At 36.9% G+C, this 19,885-nt stretch overlaps 1 protein-coding gene across 1 annotated transcript in view; it reads right to left on the minus strand.

Annotated features, from left to right (window-relative positions):
- GRIN2A (glutamate ionotropic receptor NMDA type subunit 2A) overlaps nt 1-19,885 on the minus strand; it is a 522,909-nt gene that overhangs the window by 191,867 nt on the left and 311,157 nt on the right. Inside the window, exon 4 of the mRNA XM_007498665.3 lies at nt 18,030-18,622. Coding sequence (XP_007498727.2) covers nt 18,030-18,622 — 593 coding nt within the window. The remainder of the gene's footprint in view (nt 1-18,029; nt 18,623-19,885) is intronic.

The raw sequence follows: 19,885 nt of genomic DNA on the forward strand, positions 1-19,885 counted from the left end.
AGTGGTTCAATACTATTATGCTATAAGAAATTATAAACAGGATGATTTCAGAGAAAGCTAGAAAGATTTTTGTAAATTGATACAGGGCAAAATAAGCAGAACTGGGAGAACATTGTACACACTAACAGGAATATTGAATGATAATAGCTGTGAAAGGCTTAGCTACTCTCAGCAATACAATGATCCAGGACAGTTCTGAAGGACTTGTGACAAAGAATGCTATCTACCTGCAGAGGAAGAATTGTTGGAGTCAGATGCAGATCAAAGCATACTATCTTTCACATTATTTTATTTATGGTTTTGTGTTGGGGTTTTGGTTTTGTATGAGTGTGTTCTTACAACGATGGCCAATATGGAAATATCTTTTGCATGATAATTCATGTATAATGTAGATCAGATTGCTCCCCATCTCTGAGAGGGGAAAGGAAGTGAGGGAGGGAGACAATTTGGATCTTTTAATTTCTGAAAACATTTATTGAAAATTGTTAGTAAATATAATTGGGAAAATAGTTTTATATAAAAAATACAAATAAAAAAGAAGTCTGAAATTCAAATCCAGTCTTAAACACTTATTAACTGGAGACCTGGGCAAATCATTTAAGCTCTTTGTGCCTGTGTTTTATCATCTGTAAAATGGGAATAAAAAGAATTCCTACTTCCCAGGGTTTTGAGGATTTACAATCTTTAAAGTACTAGAGAAGAACTATATTATTATTATTATTATTATTATTATTATTATTATTATTTCTAGAACTGGAAAGAAAATAAGAAGCTATTTAGCCCAACCACCTCTTTATCCAAGTGAAGAATTAAGGTTCAGGATAGTTATGTAATGTGTCTAAGATCATATATATAGAAAACAAAGGAGGTAGTGTTTGAATTCAAGTATCCTGTCCCCAGAATCAATGCTATTTCCATTGAACCACATACCCAAGAGGTAATCAATATTTTGCTGGAATACTTCAAATTAAGGGGAACTCATTCACTACCTACAAAGGTAGCCAACTCTCCTTTGTGAATATCTCTAGTTGTTTAGAATGTTTTATTCTTTATCACAAATCTAAATCTACTCCATTATTTCTAGTTCTCTTTTCTGGGACTGAAAAGGACCAATCTGACCTTTCTCCATCAAACAGTCCTTCAAATACTTGAAGACAACTCTCATATTATTCAATTCAAAACACATTTATTGAGTATATACTATGTGCAAAGTCTCTGCTCCACACTGCTATCCCTATTCCACTTCAAAGTCTTCTGTTCTCCAGACTAAATATTCCCTAAATCCTGGCCTTATTTATGAACTCCATGATATTAACTTCCTAAGACTTAATTTCCTTATCTGTAAATTAAGGATAAAAATATCTTCCCTTCTTGTCTCACATTATTGATGTCATTTTACATGCAGATAGAGCCTGGACTGACTATGATTTCATTGGTTTAGGGTACTTCCTAGTTGAGAAACTACCTCTGTCAATTCAAATCATCACCTTTTTTAATAGTTTATTGTCTTAAGAGTGTTGTCTTGGGTACTGAAAGAATAAATATGCTGTCCAACATCTCTCAGTCAGTATGTATTGCTGGTAGAACTTGAATGCAGTTCTTCTTGGTTCCAAGACCAGCTCTCCTATTTTTTTCTCTTAAACCCTTACCTTCTTTGTTAAAGTTAATACTAAGTATTGGTTTCAAGAAAGAAGATTGGTAAAGGGTTAGGCAATTGAGGTTAAGTAACTTGCCCAGTGTCACATAGCTAATTAGTGTCTGAGGCCATATCTGAACCCAGTACCTCCCATCTCCCAGATTAGTGTTCTATCCACTAAGCCACCTAAGCTGCCCCTGCCAACTACCTTTTGATTATATCAAGCTGTCTCTTATCCATATATAGATAATAATTTATAATTTACAAAGTGATTCCCTATTCAGTATCTCATTTGACCCTCAATAAAATAATAAAAATAGAGGAACTAGAAGAGAATGAAGAAAGAATAGAGAAAAAAAACTTAAGAATGGAGAAGTACCAAGTTCAGGCTTAGGAAGGAATCTGAGCAGTCAGAAGGGAGCATGAGGGCAGCAGAAGAGGGATAGATGTAGGGGGGGAGAAGAGAATGAGTAAGGACAGCATACTAAGTAAGTATTGAAGCCAAAGTGTCTCTGTCGCAATTTTGCCCAGATCTGGTCTTGTGCCCAGACCTATTTCAATTTAAGAAACACACTTTTTAGAAAAGAAGGGATTTATTGATTTCAAGAACTAGATGTGGGTTCAGAGTGTATGAGGTTTTTTTCTCCCACATATAACAAAGGATATTTTCCAATGATTCTGTTTCTTCTCATATGTATGAATCTAATGGCCTAACTATCAAGAAAGAAAGTACATTATGGTTGGGCATCCACCCAATACCAGATGCAAATCTTGGCTTTCCTTTTACTCTCTTTCTTTTTATTTCTTCCTCATGGCCATGATGAGCATTAGTGTGCTTCATTTCACTGATTTTTAAAAAATTCTTTCTACCATGTTAATATTTAGAGGTCCACCTCAGAAACACATGTAGCAGAAGAGACATTTTATAGATTTAATTTAAAGTAAGTTAATAAGTCTATGTTCTCATTTTTAAAATATATATTATTCTTGTGGAACTCCTACCAAAGTTGTCCCACATATTCACTTTAATGATCATTCTCCTTTGAACTTAGGTGGCTCAATGTTGGCAATAAAAGTAAGAGTTCAAATAATCATGATTAATAGGGGGAAATGGACTGACTATTCCTTCATCACAAATGAAAATAGGTGGCAGTCTACTGACCTCCTGACTTCTAGGGACTTACTCTAATGGGATCAGACAAGAGTGCACACATCAAATTAGTGAACCTCAAAACTCCTAAACTCAAACCTTAGCTTGTCTAATAAAGGGGTCCATGGGCATATGCCTCTTGAGTGAACTGAATTTCATTCCTTTTCCTAAAACCCAGGGTACACAATGCCTGGCTTTTGCCCTCCTATCTGTGATAAGCTCTGAGAGTTCATGACCACATCCCCACAAAGCTCCCAAAATTTCTACCCCAAAAACTGATCTTCCCTTCTAGAATGTGATCTGGAATAGAATTTCTCTTTGGTGCTCTATCTACTTTTTGAAGGATGGAATCATCATTAACACAAGCTAAGAAGTTACCAACTGCTGCTCAAGATAGAAAGAGTTCAAGTGGATTTCTGAATAAAGTCCCCCATCACTTGACCCCATCAACTTTGACATCATCCAGAAGACTGACCTCTCTCCTTATCCAGAATCCAGAATCCAGTCTCTCTCCATGTATTAAGCCTTACAACCAAGGCCTTACCCTCCATCTTAGAATCAATACTATAGATTGGTTCTGAGGCAGAAGAGTGGTAAGAGCTAGGCACTGGGGGTTAAATGACTTGCCCAGAGTCATACAGCTAGGAAGTATCTGAGACCAGATTTGAAACCAAGACCTCCCATTTCCAGACTTGGCTCTCTATTCACTGAGCCTCTGAGTTGCCCATTCAGTGATCTTTTGATTATCAAGTTTAATGGTCTTTTTCAAACCTCAACCTTCTTGACTACTCTGAAGTAATTGAAACTATTGACCACACTCTCCACCTGGATGGTCATTGCTCTGGGTTTTCATGGCACTGCTCCCTTCTAGTTTGCCTCCTACTTACCTGATTTTTCTTTTTCAATTTCCTTAGAAGCATCACTATAAATTTCTCACCCCTTGATCTTAAATATACCCTAAGGCTCTGTTCTGAGCCCTCTTCTCTTCTTCCTCTATCTTCTCTCTTGATGACCTCATCTATTTCCATAAGTTCAACTTTCATCTCTATACAAACCACTCATATACTTGTGGATGGGTAGGGGTGTGTGTGTGTGTGTGTGTGTGTGTGTGTGTGTGTGTGTGTGTAGGCAGCTAGGTGGTACATTAGTGTACTGAGCCTAGAGTCAGGAAGACCAGAGTTCAAATCTGGTCTCAGACACTTATTAGCTATGTAACCCTGGGCAAGTCAATTAATCCTGTTCCTCAATTTCCTTATCTGTATAATGAGCTGAAAAAAGAAACAGAAAACCATTCTAGCATCTTTGCCAAGAAAACTCTAATTAGATTCACAAAGAGTCATCCTCAACTGAATAAACAACAATAACAAATTAGAGACTAAGGGAGAGACATATATATATATATATATATATATATATATATATATATATATATATATATATATATATAGGCTCTCATCCTTACCTAGAATGGGTTTCTACTTTACCTCCATCTCTTAGAATCACTTGCTTCTTTCTAAAAATGAGAGAGCTTCAAAGCTTGGCTTTACTTCTTTATGCTTGAGGTACTTCTCTATCCTTCCCCAAATTTCAAGTACCTACTTGATTATTTCATAATGATTTAGAATAGATTTCAATGTATCCATGTTTTAAATGCATAATTCTTGAGGATGGACTACTTCCTTTTTCCTCTTATTTTCCCAATGCTTAGCATATTGTTTGGCACATAATGGATGCTTAACAATCACTTGTTGATGAATATCTCAATATATATTGCTACTCCACTCCTTTTACCTATCTTATTTCTGTTCAATAAAGTACCTATGACCATAGCCATTTTCCAGTTTTGAGTCTCATCTCAGCAAGTTTCAGTGAGATCCCCCAAATTAAAGTCACCTTGGGGGTTGTTCTAGATCATCTTCCTAAATTAACTAGGTGTGCTATTGACTAGCCAGTGGAGGTCATATCCTCAATAGGTATTCCCCATTGGATCCATTCTTAGATTTTATATCTTGAGAACTTCTATGCATTTCAAATACTTTTCTTCATATGTCATATCTATTTTTATTATGTCTCATGAGCTATATGAGACATAATAAAAAGCAGCTATGATATGGCACATTTTCTCCCTCCCCCACTGCTTTCAACAGTCTTCTACTCCCATCCTTTTCATCTATGTTAAGACTACTGTCAAGTTCCATATTTCTGCCTTAGTAAATTAATCTTCCCAGAATCTCGTTCCCAAATAACAAGACACTACTTTGTCCATGACACTTAACTCAATATCCTATAAATTACTACTTATTTCTATTTACCAAATTTTAAATGCTGAGAAGCCAGTTCATTCATTATTCTGTTTATAGAGGTAAGGCTAGACCTACACTCTCCCCAGAGATATATTTCCTCTTTTAAAAATCCCTTGGGATGAGTTCTTGAAATCTTGCCTGTTACCTATTCCAGTGTACAACAATTTGAGAATCACCAAGTTCTTCTTGTATCTAATTTATATTCCTTCATTTATTTAATTCCATTCCACAAATACGCATAAGTGCCTACTGTAGGAAGGATACTCTTGGAGATATAAGAAAGATAAAGCATGGTCCCTGCTCTCAATGATTCTACAGGAGGATACGGCATGAATGCCAATTACAAATAGTCATAATGCATAATAGACCATCAGAGTGAAATGAGAAAGGTATGAAGTTAGTTCAAAGGAAGTTAGAAATACCAAGTTAAATCATGGACCATTTCCTATCAGGATAATCAAGGAAGCCTTCATGTACTAGGTAGTATTTAAGCTAGGTTTTGAATGATATAAAGGAATTTGGACAGTTGGGGAGGGGAGATTAAGAGTATTTTAGGTTGAAAAAGTAATGTGAATTAAGCACATAAAGGTAAGAAGCCCCTTGAGGGTGTTTTCTTTTTTCAAATCTACAAATTAAAACTTCTCCACTCTTGCCCACAAAAAAAAGAATAAAATTAATATTTTGATATACATTAGGTTGATTAGAATTTCAGGAGAAGCTGGGCAATGGAACAGGTTGTTTACTAATCTGCTTCAAACACTACTAAGAAATAAAAGTGCTTTCTCTGTCTATCTCTATCTCTCTGTGTCTCTGTCTATCTTTCTCATCAACAGATGTTTCTCATATTTTGCTTGAAGTCGAAGGACTTTTCCTATTTCCTTGTCCACCAACCAAATCTTACATACTTTTCAAAGCTTCAATCAAGTCTTAACTTCTCCCACGAAGTCTTCCTACACTACTCCAGCCCAGTCTCTGATTTGGCATGCTCTAAAGAAGCACCAAAAAAATACAATGACTGAAAATGAATGCACTCTAGAAGCAGAAGGGTTAACCAGAACTAAAAGAGTCAATATTAATGAATATGTTGCCTTTTATTTGTTCCCTCTGAAAAAGATAGGGTTGCTTCCCCCTTGTACTCAATCAGAACAGTTCCACTCTTAAAAACAACAACAACAACAAAAAAAAAACTTACCTTCTGTCTTAGGAAGGATACTAAGGGGGCATCTGGGTGGCTCAGTGGATAGAGAGACAGGCCCACGGATGGGAGGTCCTGGGTTCAAATCTGGCCTCAGACACTTCCCAGCTGTGTGACTCTGGGCAAGTCACTTAACCCCCATTACCTAGCCCTTACCACTCTTCTGCCTTGAAACCAATGCACAGTATTAATTCCAAGACAGAAGGTAAGGGTTTATAAATTTTTTTTAAAAAAAGAAAGGATACTAAGTATCAAGGTAAGGACTAGGCAATTATGTTTTAGTGATTTGCCCAGAGTCACACAACTAAGAATTTTCTGAGACCAAATTTGAACCCAGGACCTCCCATCCGTGGGCCTGTCTCTCTATCCACTGAGCCACCTAGCTGTCCCAGCTACCACTTAATCTGGTTATACCACCTATAAAATCTCTTATTTAAACTATAAACTCACTGACAGTGGATATTCTACTGCCAGTCTCTTTTTATATTTCCTACTGTGCCTAGTATAATGTTGTAGATCCATTAAGTCCCTAATAAATGTCAGAATTTATTAATAAGGTCACTACCTTAATACTATTTTGTATTATAAATTTAGTCTAAGAAACATTGATACCCATTCCTTAATACTGAGTTCTCATGTAATAATACTCCTCATGTTTGATATTAAAAATCTTTTCATTGTCTGACTCCAACTTCTCTTTCCAAGTTGATCAAACGTTCCCCTCTGCTTGGCATGCATGTCACACATGCCCTCCACATTCCAGCCAAACAAGTCTACTTGGTGTTGCTTGAACTTAACCTTCCATCTCCTACCTCTGTATCTTTGACCAGGTTTTCCTCTGCTCCTGGAATGTTCTCCTTCTACCTCTGAGAAGCTCTATCTCCCTATGAGGTTCATCATCTCAATTGCCTTCTTCTACAAGAGGTATTTTCTGATTGATCAGCCAATGCACAAACATTAGTTAGGTTCCTATTATGTGACAAATGATGTGCTAAAGATACAAAGATTAAAATGAAGAAGTCACTGCTCTCAGAAAGGTTATATTCTATGTTAAGATATAGACATAAATAATACATATAATAAATACAATATTATATTTGGATGGACAGTACATAAAGTAGAGGTATCAAAAAAGACTTTCCTTAGAAGGTGTAATGAGAGAAGAATTTTGAAGTAAACAAGGAATTCTAAGAGGAGTTCTCTCATTTCCCTAGTTATTAAAGTCTTTCCTCAAATGGGTATTGCATAATTAAAGCTTGTCTCCCCAGAACTCTCTTTCCCAGCTTCCCAGCTTCTTTGTCACATTACATCCTTACATTTTGGAGATAAAGTTGTGAGTGTAGTAGCCCTGCCTGCTCTCTGTTCTTCTGGAAATATGGAGATTGGGGGAAAGCCAGGCAGAAGAATTTTACTCACGTGTTATTTACTTAGGCTTTCATAATTTTGTTCTTTTATTTCTTCTACTTCAAGTGATTATTAACAAACCTTATAAAATATAATACTTGGAGTTATTGTATATTAATTTAAATGTTACTATATATGCATATATATATATACACATCCTATCCCTTTCCACGTGTAGTCTCCCCAACTCCTCAGGGCAAGAGCTGTTTTTTTTACTTTATATTCTCAGTGCCAGGCATACAGCAGATGCATAATATTTGCTTGTTGGTATAGTTTAATTTAATGTAATTACATGAGAAACACAAAGAATGTTTTATCCTGGCTTTGACAATCAAGAAAATGAGCTGTTTTATCATATAGTAAACTGAACAGGATTTGTTTACTTCCTTTGTTTTGACAGAATTTCAACCAAAGAATCCAATCCTTAACAAACTGGTAACAGGGCAGCAGTATGTGGACCATCAATAGATCCTTTGGGTTATGCATCAGACTTCAGTGTCTGTTGAGAATGTGGTATGGTTCTAGCTCCCATGTCAGAATTAGCTTATATAGCCAGACCAGCATCTTCAGAATATATGCCAAGCTGAGAGGGATTTAGAGATTTTTCTGGACCAAAATGATTTTTCTACAAGTATAGATAATCAATATCCAGAAATTGGATGCGGAAAAAAGAGAAATAAGCATAAGGAAAAGATAAACAGAGGTTACAGAAGGTAGCTCTGGGCCATAACTGGTTGTCTAGAGTTTTAACTTGAAAAGAAAGCTCTTCCTTTAACTCTCAGATGGAGAAATAACCACTTGAGAGCATCTATATTATGTATTAGAGACCACACCAGAAACAAAAACTTCAAGCAGAGCAGCCAAAGGGTAGCTTAGAAACGAGTGAGTCCTTGGGCAATGACATCCCTACTCTTCTCTAAGACCTGCCTGAAAAATGATTGTGCTGTAAATACTGGAGATGCCTTTTAATTCAAATGGTTCCTTTGTGTTGTTCCTGTTTGGGTTCTATTTGGTTTATTTTTTTACATGAACAGCATTATTTTCCAGTGTTAGGTTGAAATCAAAGAATTTTCTCCAATTCCTTGTCCAATTATATGTATTCTACACATTTTTCAAGACAGTTCAAGCCCTGAATCTTCAATGAAGTCTTCTCATACTATTCTGTCCTTTAATGATTATTCTCTTTAAATTGATGTATTTACTATCTACATAATTTATTTGGCATTTCATCAGGTGGTAGCACTTGCATTGCTATCTTATGTTCTAACTTAATTATCATATCATTATTTAACTTGTCATGTGTACATGACTTTTCTACTTAACTCAACTAGATTGTAAGTTCCTAGAGGGCAGAGATCATGCTTTATATTTCGTTGTATCTACCAGAATATTGGGGATCTCGCCTTGAATATGGGCTCAATAAACATTTCCTGGTTGTTGATTCTAGTTGGCTTTTGGGGATAACTATTATTCTATGAAAACTTAAATGCTTCCTGTATCTGATGTTAGAAAAATGAACTCTCTCACTGATGTTGAAAAAAATGTATTTTTATATTATAGGCTCAAAGATACGGAACTGAAGGGGCTTCAGAAGCCATTTGGTACAAATCGCTTATTTAACAGATGAGTAAACTAGGAACCAGCATGATTATGGTACCTGCCCATGGTTATACAGGCAGCAAAAGTCAGAAGCAGGTTAGGACTCAAAGTCAATGTTCTTTGCATTATACTACATTTTCCATGCCACCTGCTGCCAAAGCCAACCAATTCGAAATGAGTTCTTTATTAAGTACTTACTGCATGCAAGAGACCATACAAAGTACAGAACATACAAAATAAAATAAAATTATAGATCTGTCTTCAAGAGGCCTTTATTTCACTGGAGTTATATCCACTATGGGAAGAGGAGAAATATCCTCAATTAATCCTGTCTTTACATGAGAAAACAGTGTACAGTGATTTCCTGATATATCCTAACTAGGGCTCTTATCCATAGAATAATTTATCAAAAATAAAGTTTTGCATGAAAAAAAATATCTAAAGCTTCTACATGGCTGTATATTATTTCAAGAAGTTAGCTTCCTGAGTTTCTGTCTCATCACACTTGAACAGTAATTATGCCTAGCATATGACCTTAAAATAATCTGATTGGTTTTTTACTTAGGGTTCAGGTCTAGTCACTTCTGAGCCCTTTAAATTTCCTGATATTGGGATCTGTTGAACCAGTGATCCAATAACTGGGAGTGATGGGCTTAACATTGTTGTATTGGCATATGACCTTTTTGATCAACAGACAAAAGAGGGAGGGTTTTGTTCCAGGGGAGCACAAAGGAGGGAACCAATCCGGAAGTGAAGTCATGGTCTTCACTTCAGAACTGGTCCCACAGTGATGGTGATTGGCCCTGGCAAGTCTGCAATGCCAAAGAAGCACTAAGAAAGGTATTTATTCAGTCCCGTTGCAGTTCTTAGTCTTTCTCTCTCCACCACCATATGCATTCTCAGGCTGCCCTCAAAGCACATCACCCCTAGGGTTTCAGACCAGGCTGATTGCCAGTTGGTCCTGAGACAAAGTCTTGTTCTTCTGCGACAAAGCTGGAGGCCAGATTGTCTCAGCTCTAATGTGAGACACAGCATTGGCTCCTCCCCTGTCCTGCATGCCTGATATCCTCTTGAGGTCCCAGTGCCATTATCAGTCATGTTTGTCAAGCAAATTGAGATTCTACAGATAAATATTTGCAAAGAGTTATCACATTTACCCAAGGGAATTTTTACTGGTTCCAGCAAACCCAGAGAACTGAACCAAGCAAGACATTTTTTAAAACTGACATCTTTCAAATAAAAATCAACAGTGATAAGAGTTATCAAATAAGAGCAAGCCAAGGAAATTTAATTCAGCCTTCTAAAAGGCAAGCAAACAAGTTACTTCTTTCTATGACCCTGTGTTGAAAATAGAGCCTGAAAACAGTTTCAGGGATGGCTTTGATATGACTTTTACCTGCCTTTTACCTGATATTAAAAAAAATTAGAAACCTTACCTTCTGTCTCAGAATCAATACTGTGCATTAGTTCCAAAGCAGAAGAGCAGAAAAAGCTGGGCAATGGGGTATTAATGACTTACCAAAGGTCATAGAACTAGGAAGTGTCTAAAACTCAGATTTTAATCCAGGAATTTTTACTCTTTTTTACTTTAAAAAATTTTTAATAATTAAAAAATTTTACTACATCAAATTCTAATTAAAATATATTTTCACTTTACTCTTTTTTAACTCTGGACCTGTCTCTCAATCCATTGAGCCACTTAGCTGCCCTCTATTCATATATTTTCCTTCATGCTTAGAGATGAGTCTAGCTTAGACACAGGATCTTAAGATGATTGATTTAGAGCTTAGAAGTCATCTAGTCAACTTCACTTTACAAATGAAGAAACTGAGACCAGAGAGGTTACCTAACTTGTCCAAGGTTACACAGGTAGATTTTAACCTTAGTATTTTGATTCCAAATTTAGAATTATTTTCACCATATTAAATTGCTTCTTAAAGATAGGAAATCAAATGAATCAAGAACTTAGCAACCAGCTTAATTTATGAATTGAGGCTAAATGAAGTAAGCAAAAAACAGGAAAAATGTGTGTGTGGGGGGGGGGTCTGTGTGTCTGTGCATGTGACTACAATAATGTAAAAAGAAAACAAAACAAAACAAAACAAAGCCTGTATGATGATTTAAAAAAAAAAAAAGCTTGATCTTGAAGACATAGTAAAAGATTTTTTCCACTCTTTTTTTTTTCAGAGGTGAGGGACTATGAATGCATATGATGTTAAGCCTGGTTGATTTGTTGGTTAATGATGCTTGACTGCTTTCTCCTTTCCCCTTCTCTTTTTTATTCTTTGTTAGGGAGTTGGTTCCATGAGTAGAGGAGGAAGAAGGAAAAAAATATGGAAATTAAGGTGATAAAAGCCCATAAAATACCAACATTTTTTAAAAACCAGAATACAATTCTCCTTGTAGTCACTAAAGGACAATTAGTTTTCCTTCAATAGAAGACCCACAATTTTCCCAAGAGTAGTGATGAAGTTTAAGAGGGGATTATTTCTATTCCTCTCTTTCCTGTATTATAGCTAGCACTCAATTCAATGAGGATATAGTGATCACTTCCTTTGAGCATAGCAAATGTTCCTCTCATTATTTTTTTTTCATTCTCTATGATTGAAATATTGAAATGAGAAGGATGCTGATCTGGGAAGAGTTCTATGATGATTCTTCATTAACTACTACCACCTAACAACCTCCTCCTTGGTCCCTCATCATAAGACAAGCAATACACTTACATACAAACTTAGAGGAGAAAGCTGCCAACTAAGAATAAATACCGAGTCTATTCAGATTTATACAAGTATTTTCTGTAGAAATAAATTAAACTCTATTCACTTAAAGTTGCAGTAAGACTATTGGGAGACTCTATATAATGCTTTAAAGTTTACATCAGATTTTCTTCTCCATAATCCTATAGAGTAAGTATATAATCCTGTTTCTTGTGTAGCTAAAGGAAATTCAATATCAACAAATCACAGCTCTTTGAAATAGCATCACTATCACTATCACCATCATCTAACTATGATTTTATATGAACATCATATAATAATGATCATGATAATGAAGAAGAAAACTGGAATAGAATGTCCATTGGGAAACTGAAAATCTATATGCACAAAAGCTAAGAATATGAAGAAAAACATAAAGAAGCTTCTTAGATATTTTCATGGAATACTGATATACCTCAGATTTAATTCAATGTCCCCTCTGTACTCCCCTGTTATACCATAATCAAAACCCTCAGCAGAGGACTGAGCTGGTAGAAGAGTTTCTGTTTCTAGCTATTCTATTATCACTAATTCTCTGAACTATGGAGAAGACAAAAAGAGAGAGAGAGAGAGAGAGAGAGAGAGAGAGAGAGAGAGAGAGAGAGAGAGAGAGAGAGAGAGAAAAGAGAGAGAGAGAGAGAGAGAGAGAGAGAGAGAGAGAGAAAGGATGATGACCTTTTCTTGTCCAGCATGTATATAGTGGATTTTCTGTGTCAACATAGTGGTTGATATCTAGCTATCCTGGATCATATTAGATGGAAAACAATATCAAGTAGCATAAGTGGACAATGGTTTTATTTGCAGTCCTGAATTTGTGTACAATTTTCCCTTGCACTTGGATCGGCACCAAAGACCTGTCAATTCATAAAATGGACAAGTTTCCTGGGCAAGCTGAATAGGCTCCATCAGAGTGCAGAACTGTTATGGCAGGTAAGAGCTTCCATTCACATTAATGGAAGCTACCCATGGATATGCTCTATGCTTTGGCGGGAGAACAGATGTTTAATAACTGCAGTAGGAAGGAAGGTGTTGCATAATATGGCTGAGCTATTTTTGCACTTCAAAAATTGCTGACTGCTTTTTTCAAAGTGCTTTTTGTAAAATCCAGAATATTCAACATAAAGAAGTTAACCTTTTCTCCCTCCCAATCACCTCCATATCCACACCCCTCCCCACTTCACTACTGTGAAAATTCCAGGAATATAGACAGGACCATGGTGACTTAATCTCCAGGTCATTCCAGGGAGAATTTTAGGTTCCATTTTCATCCCTGAGCAGGACATGTCATTGCAACTGTATCCACATTCCATGAGAATACAAGAAATGCTATTGCCCCCAAAGCCCAAGTAACCCAATGTTGCTCAGTCATTTTAATCATATTTCACTCTTCATGATACCATTTTGGATTTGCCAAAGCAAAGATACTGGAGTACTTTGCCATCTCCTTCTCTAGGTCATTTTACAGATGAGGAAACTGTGACAAATAGTTAAGCAACTTATCCAGGGTCACATAGCTAGTAAGTGAAGTCAGATTTGAATATAAGAAGATGAAGTCTTCCTGACATCAGACCTAGCACTCTATCTACCAAGCTATCTAGCTGCCTAGAAATGCTATTGCCTCCATAGTCCAAGTAACCCAATAACCTGCTTCAAACAAGACACCAATGGACTTCTTACTACTGCCCCTGCCACTCCAATGTCACTTCCAGGTTAGACACATTTTTCTAAAACATGACAGCTTCCCTTCATAGTCTATTATGTAGCTATTACTATTAAGTATGAGAAGCAAGTGTAGTGGATATAAAGCAGTCTGCGAGTCAGGATGCTTTGGGTTCAAATCCTAACTCAAAATCTTACTAGTTATGGGACCCTGGATAAGTCACTTAAACCCTCAGAACCTCAGTTTACACATGTAAAAAACAGGAGAATATGAGTACCCACTTCATAGGGTTTCTGGGAGAAACAAATAAAATACTGCATGAACTTTGAAAACCTTAAAGGAATCATACAAATGTGAGCAATTATTAGTATTCTAGCAATGAATCCTAAAAGACTACCCTTTGGGATGTAAATTATAAGTTTCTTTTGAATTTCTCAAATGTACCTTTTTTCAGACTTTTTTGAAGCATTTCCCCTTCTTCTGACATACTAGAATCTAAGAAAGTTTTGGTTCACTCTTTCTGTGTTTTCTTTATAATTTTATCAACTTTGATCATAACTTCTCTGATTCTCCAAACTAAGAAGTGATAATTATCTTAGCCTATCACCAAAAGGCAACATCTTTCAATCCTGCCCCCAAATTCATCTCCTTGACCTTTTTGAGGCTTTCTCTGGACTGTACTCAGCTTGAAGTCAACAGGGATGAAGCTTGGGTTCCGATCTTCACTGGACAGAACAAAGTACCACTTATAATGAGTAGCCCAAGAGAGAGAAAGTCACCTGGCAACCATCCAACTTCATATCCTTGGTGGGTACCAGTTCTCCCCAGACTGACTGATATTTCAATAAATGCCAACTCAGTAGACTCAATACTGACGCAGAGAGATGATTTACAACACTTGATATATTGCTTCTGTGGGACTGAAATGCCACTTATAAAATTACTGCATTCAAAGGCAGAACCTCTGGAAATAATATAGCCAGATTTCATACCAGCAGGTATTTTTTAGGGAAGGAGCCAAGAGGTGGTAATTGTGAAGAAATCTGAATAGTGAGCCATTCATCACTCACTGCTTCTTTTCCCTCCATAAAAATTATATTTCCATTGCCTGCAAATTGACTAATGTTTCTATCAAAATTGCAAATTCCCAAATATTCCAGCTGTAGGGCAAGTCTCATTATCAGCAGAGAGAACTCATTAGTCCAGCTTCTCTTTGGGTCTGACTGGATGTAGAAACAGTGCTTCCACATGAGTATCTATGTCAGGCCTTAATTTATCTGAGCATACTTCCTGAGAATTTGGAAATGATTCAGAATATAGAAAATGACAATTGGAAACAAGATCTTTAAGGAGGTCACCATGAAATGAAAGGGAAAAAAGCAGGGAAATCTTAAAAATGTATGACTTCATTTTCAGGATGTGATTCAAGCATGAAGAAGCATAACTCCCCCCACTTCCCCATTTTGATATTAAATAAGCTATTTGAATAATATCACTAAAATATAATAAGTTTAAAACTCGGAAAATGTTGAGGGGAGTTTAGGGCACCATCTGCACTTTTCCATTTTTATTTTTTTTAAGCACATGCCTTCTATCTTAGAATCAGTACTGCATATTGGTTCTAAGGCAGAAGAAAGCCAGGGATTGGGGGTCAAGTGATTGGCACAGGGTCATAAAGCTAGGAAGAGTCTGCGACCATGTTGAACCCAGGACCTCTCCTCTCTAGGCTCCCTGTCTCTCTATCCACTGATCCACCCAGCTGCCTCTCTGTGCTCTTGTATTGACAATGACCCATTGTGCTGTCTGAAGATAAAAGGAACAAAAGGATTACCAGCATTTTTTTCCTTTTAAAATGTCCAGTTTTACTATCTCTCAGCTCCTTGTTCACTAGCTGAGGTGCATTGGATGATAGGATAATAAAATATGAGCTGGAAGAGTCCGTAGAGGCATTGACTCCAACTCCCTCAGTTTAGACATGAGGGAATCTGGCAACATGGAGGTTAAGTGAGTCATATAAATAGAACCTGAGGAAATATTTTAACCCAGATCTTTCTGACTCCAACTCTAGTTGAACCATTTGTTATTTTAAATCTCTGAACAGATATAGTCATATAAAAGTGGATGAGGAGGATAAATCCTAATTAAGGAGTGCAATATGTTTTGAATCAGAAGATCTGCATGGTATCATTTTTTAAAAAGTGGTTCAAGGCCAGGTCAGAGGACCTGAGTTCAAATCTCACTACTATCATTGAAGATCTTAGGCAAGTCACTTAACTTTATTTTTGTCATTGTTCATTTGTTTCTATCCAGACCCAATTTGGCATTTTCTTAGTAAAGATAGTGGTTTGTCCATTTCTTTCTCCAACTAATTTTACAGATGAGGAAACTGAGGCAACCCAAGGCTAAGTAATTTGCCCAGGGTCACATAGCTAGAAAGTGTCCAAAGTCCAATCTGAACTTAGATCTTCCTGACTCTATCCCAGCACTCAACCTGAACCACCCAACTGCTTTCACTTAACTTTGGTAGTCTTCAGTTTCTTTATCTATAAAATAAGGGAGTTGAAATAGAAGGCTTCTAATGTCCCTTCTAGTTCTAGATGTATGGCCTTGTGATCTAATTTCAAGTCCCATTACTTATTAATTAAGATTTAGACAAGCTGTTTCATACCTCTTTGCCTTAATTTACTCATTTGTAAAAAAAAATCTAACAATTTTTCCATTAAATCACAGGCATTAGTCAATTAAGTACTATACCCCAAATCAGGAAGACCTGGGTTCAGATACTGCTTCTGAAACTAGTTATATCACTATGGACTACCCACTTAGCTTCTCTGAGATTGTTTCCTCATCTATAAAATGGGAATAATGATAGCATTAGAACCTGTCTCACAGGGTTATTGTGAGGCTCACCTGCTGGAATTGTGCTCAATATTTTGTAACCTTTACAGTGATTAACAAATGTCAATTATTATCAAATTAGAAAATTTATATAAAGTACAAGCCTTGTAAAGAGCTATATAAAAGTGAGTCATTTGATTAGAAGCAACATTGTCGAACCTTGATTTAAGATCTGGGTTCAAGTCTTTTTGACACATAATAGCATCAGGATCCTAAATCAGTTACTTGAACATGTTTCTAAGAATAAAAGCTACAGAAAAATTACCACTCTGCATTGATTAAGATAATTTGTTCCTTTTCAGATAAATCAACACTATCAATAAACACATGAAAAAATGTTCTAAATCTCTTGTAAATAGAGAAATGCAAATCAAAACAACTCTGAGGTATCACCTCACACCTAGCAGATTGGCTAACATGACAGCAAAGGAAAGTAATGAATACTGGAGGGGATGTGGCAAAGTAGGGACACTAATTCATTGCTGGTGGAGTTGTGAATTGATCCAACCATTCTGGAGGGCAATTTGGAACTATGCCCAAAGGGCGATAAAGGACTGTCTGCCCTTTGATACAGCCATAGCACTGCTGGGCTTGTACCCCAAAGAGATAATAAGGAAAAAGACTTGTACAAGAATATTCATAGCTGCGCTCTGCTCTTTGTGGTGTCAAAAAAATGGAAAATGAGGGGGTGCCCTTCAATTGGGGAATGGCTGAACAAATTGTGGTATATGTTGGTGATGGAATACTATTGTGCTAAAAGGAATAATAAAGTGGAGGAGTTCCATGGAGACTGGAACAACTTCCAGGTAGTGATGCAGAGTGAGAGGAGCAGAACCAGGAGAACATTGTACACAGAGACTGATACACTGTGGCACAATCAAATATAATGGACTTCTCCACTAGCAGCAATGCAACGATCCAGGACAATTCTGAGGGACTTATGAGAAAGAACTCTATCCACATCAGAGGAAGAACTGTGGGAGTAGAAACACAGGTCAATGGGGATATGATTGGGGATATAAACCCTAGATGAACACTCTAGTGCAAATATCAATAATATGGAAATAGGTTTTGACCAATGACACATGTAAAACCCAGTGGAATTGTGTGTCAGCTATGGGAGGGGGTTGTTAGGAGAGGAGGAAAAGAATATGATTTTTATAATCCTGGTAAAATACTCTAAATTAATCAATTAAATAAAATTTAAAAAATAAATTTTAAATTTTAAAAGAAGCTAATTTGTTCCCTTGGAATTTCTTAAGTAGATTAAATAATATATCTACATCACTTCTCTCCCTACCTACTCCACCTGCCAAAAAGAAAATGCCTAAAAAGGATTTTATTGCTTCAAAATAACCTCTGAGAAAAAAACAAAAATATTCTAAACCAAACCCATCCACATTAGGAAAGAAAAAAGCATCTTACTTGTGGAGGGTATGCAGTGGGAGCTCAGGTTTCTCTACCTGTCCATAGCAGCTGGTCTTGGCTTCAGGAATGAATGAATACTTTTCCAACATAGAGGAGGCAGCAGTGGTGATAATCCCTAGCCCATCTCTCACTCTCTCCTCCAAACTGTAGTCCCAGTCATCGTAGGAGACTGAAATGAGGCCTGAAGGAAACTCTTTGGGGATGAGTTCTGTGTTGCCAGAAACCAGATTTGGAACAATCCAGAAGAAATCATAGCCTGTCAGGCCCAGAGAGCGGGCCTCACTCAGAATCAGAACTGCTTCATCCTTGGAGCAATAAAGCAGGATGACAGAGGAATGGATTTTCTTTAGCTGAATTTGGGTCTTGGCATCCCCAAAGGAAGTATCCAGGGTGATCACATTCTGCATGTCCCAGCCAACGAAGCTATTGTCTACCGTGGTCTTGATGAAGCTTATGAAGTCCCGGTAGCCAGGAAAGGTGGTAGTCACCACAGAGAAGACATGCCAGTCATAATCCTGCATGATTTTCATCATGATAGTGGCTTGCTGCTGGATGGAAGCTCCAAACTGGAAGAAGGTGGACATCGGATCCTAGATTAGTGGAATAAAACAACAAAATATAAGTGAAGGCAAAAAATATGCCATATCAAATAAAGAAACAAACATCTGGAGATAAAGGGACTGCCCATTCATTGGGAAACAAGTCAGTTAATTAAGGCATATGAATGTAATGATAAATTCTTTGTTCTACCAGAAATTACAAATATGAAAAACTCAGAGAAACGGCAAAAGACTTCAACATACTTGCATTTAAGAGTCATAGGAATTTTGGTTCAAATCCCACTCAAAACACTTACAGGTTATATGGCCCTGGGCAAACCATCCAACCTCCCTTTGCCTCAGTTTCCTCAACTTCAAAATGGGGGTGGAGGTGAGGATGGGTGTATAGCACTCTCTTACTGACAAAGACCTTTGTAATTTCCTATATACAATTTCTGTTGACAGGCAGGCTAAAGGAAAGGTATCTTCACAGTATCTTTCGCCTCTAAATCTATGCTCCTAGGAACTGAAACAATCTGAAGAAAGTAGAACAGGGGGAAAAAAGATAATAATAATAATAGCTAACTTTTAGATAGAGGCAGCTAGGTAGCTCAGTGGATAGAGTGCCATATCTGGAGTCAGGAAGACTCATTCTCCTGAGTGCAGATCTGACCTCAGACAATTACTGGATGTATGACCCTAGGCAGTTTTTACCTCGATTTCTTTATCTGTCAAGTGAGGTAGAGAAGGCAATAGCAAAATCACTCTTGTATTTGTGCCAAGTAAACCCCAAATGGGATCACTGAGAGTCAGAAGCAACAGAAATGAGAGAATAACAGCAACAACAACTTTTAGATAAAACTTTATTGCTAGCCAACTCCATATAGATAGATAGATAGATAGATAGATAGATAGATAGATAGATAGATAGATAGATATAAAATCTCCTCCTTCAACGACCACAACAGCTCTGGGATATTCCCTTTCTATAGAAGAGGAAATGAGCTGAGAAAGGTTTAAGTGAGTTTATCAGGGCCACATAGCTATTATCTGAAGCAGTATTCAAACTCAGGACTTCCGGATTCAAAGGCCAGGGCTCTATCCACTTGGCAACCAAGCTGCCACCAAATGGATTGCAATGAATGAACTTAGTCTTGGAGAACTTGTGAAAAATGAAAAGAACACTCTCTGAAATCAGAGGGTTGAGTTCCAAAGTCCATGTCAGATACTTACTAATTCTGTGACATTAGGCAACTTACTTAACTCCCCAGGCTTCAGTTTTCTCAGCTATAAAGTGAAGGTTTGGAATAGGTG

The sequence above is a fragment of the Monodelphis domestica genome, chromosome 7, assembly GCF_027887165.1.
Source record: "Monodelphis domestica isolate mMonDom1 chromosome 7, mMonDom1.pri, whole genome shotgun sequence".
Taxonomy (NCBI): domain Eukaryota; kingdom Metazoa; phylum Chordata; class Mammalia; order Didelphimorphia; family Didelphidae; genus Monodelphis; species Monodelphis domestica.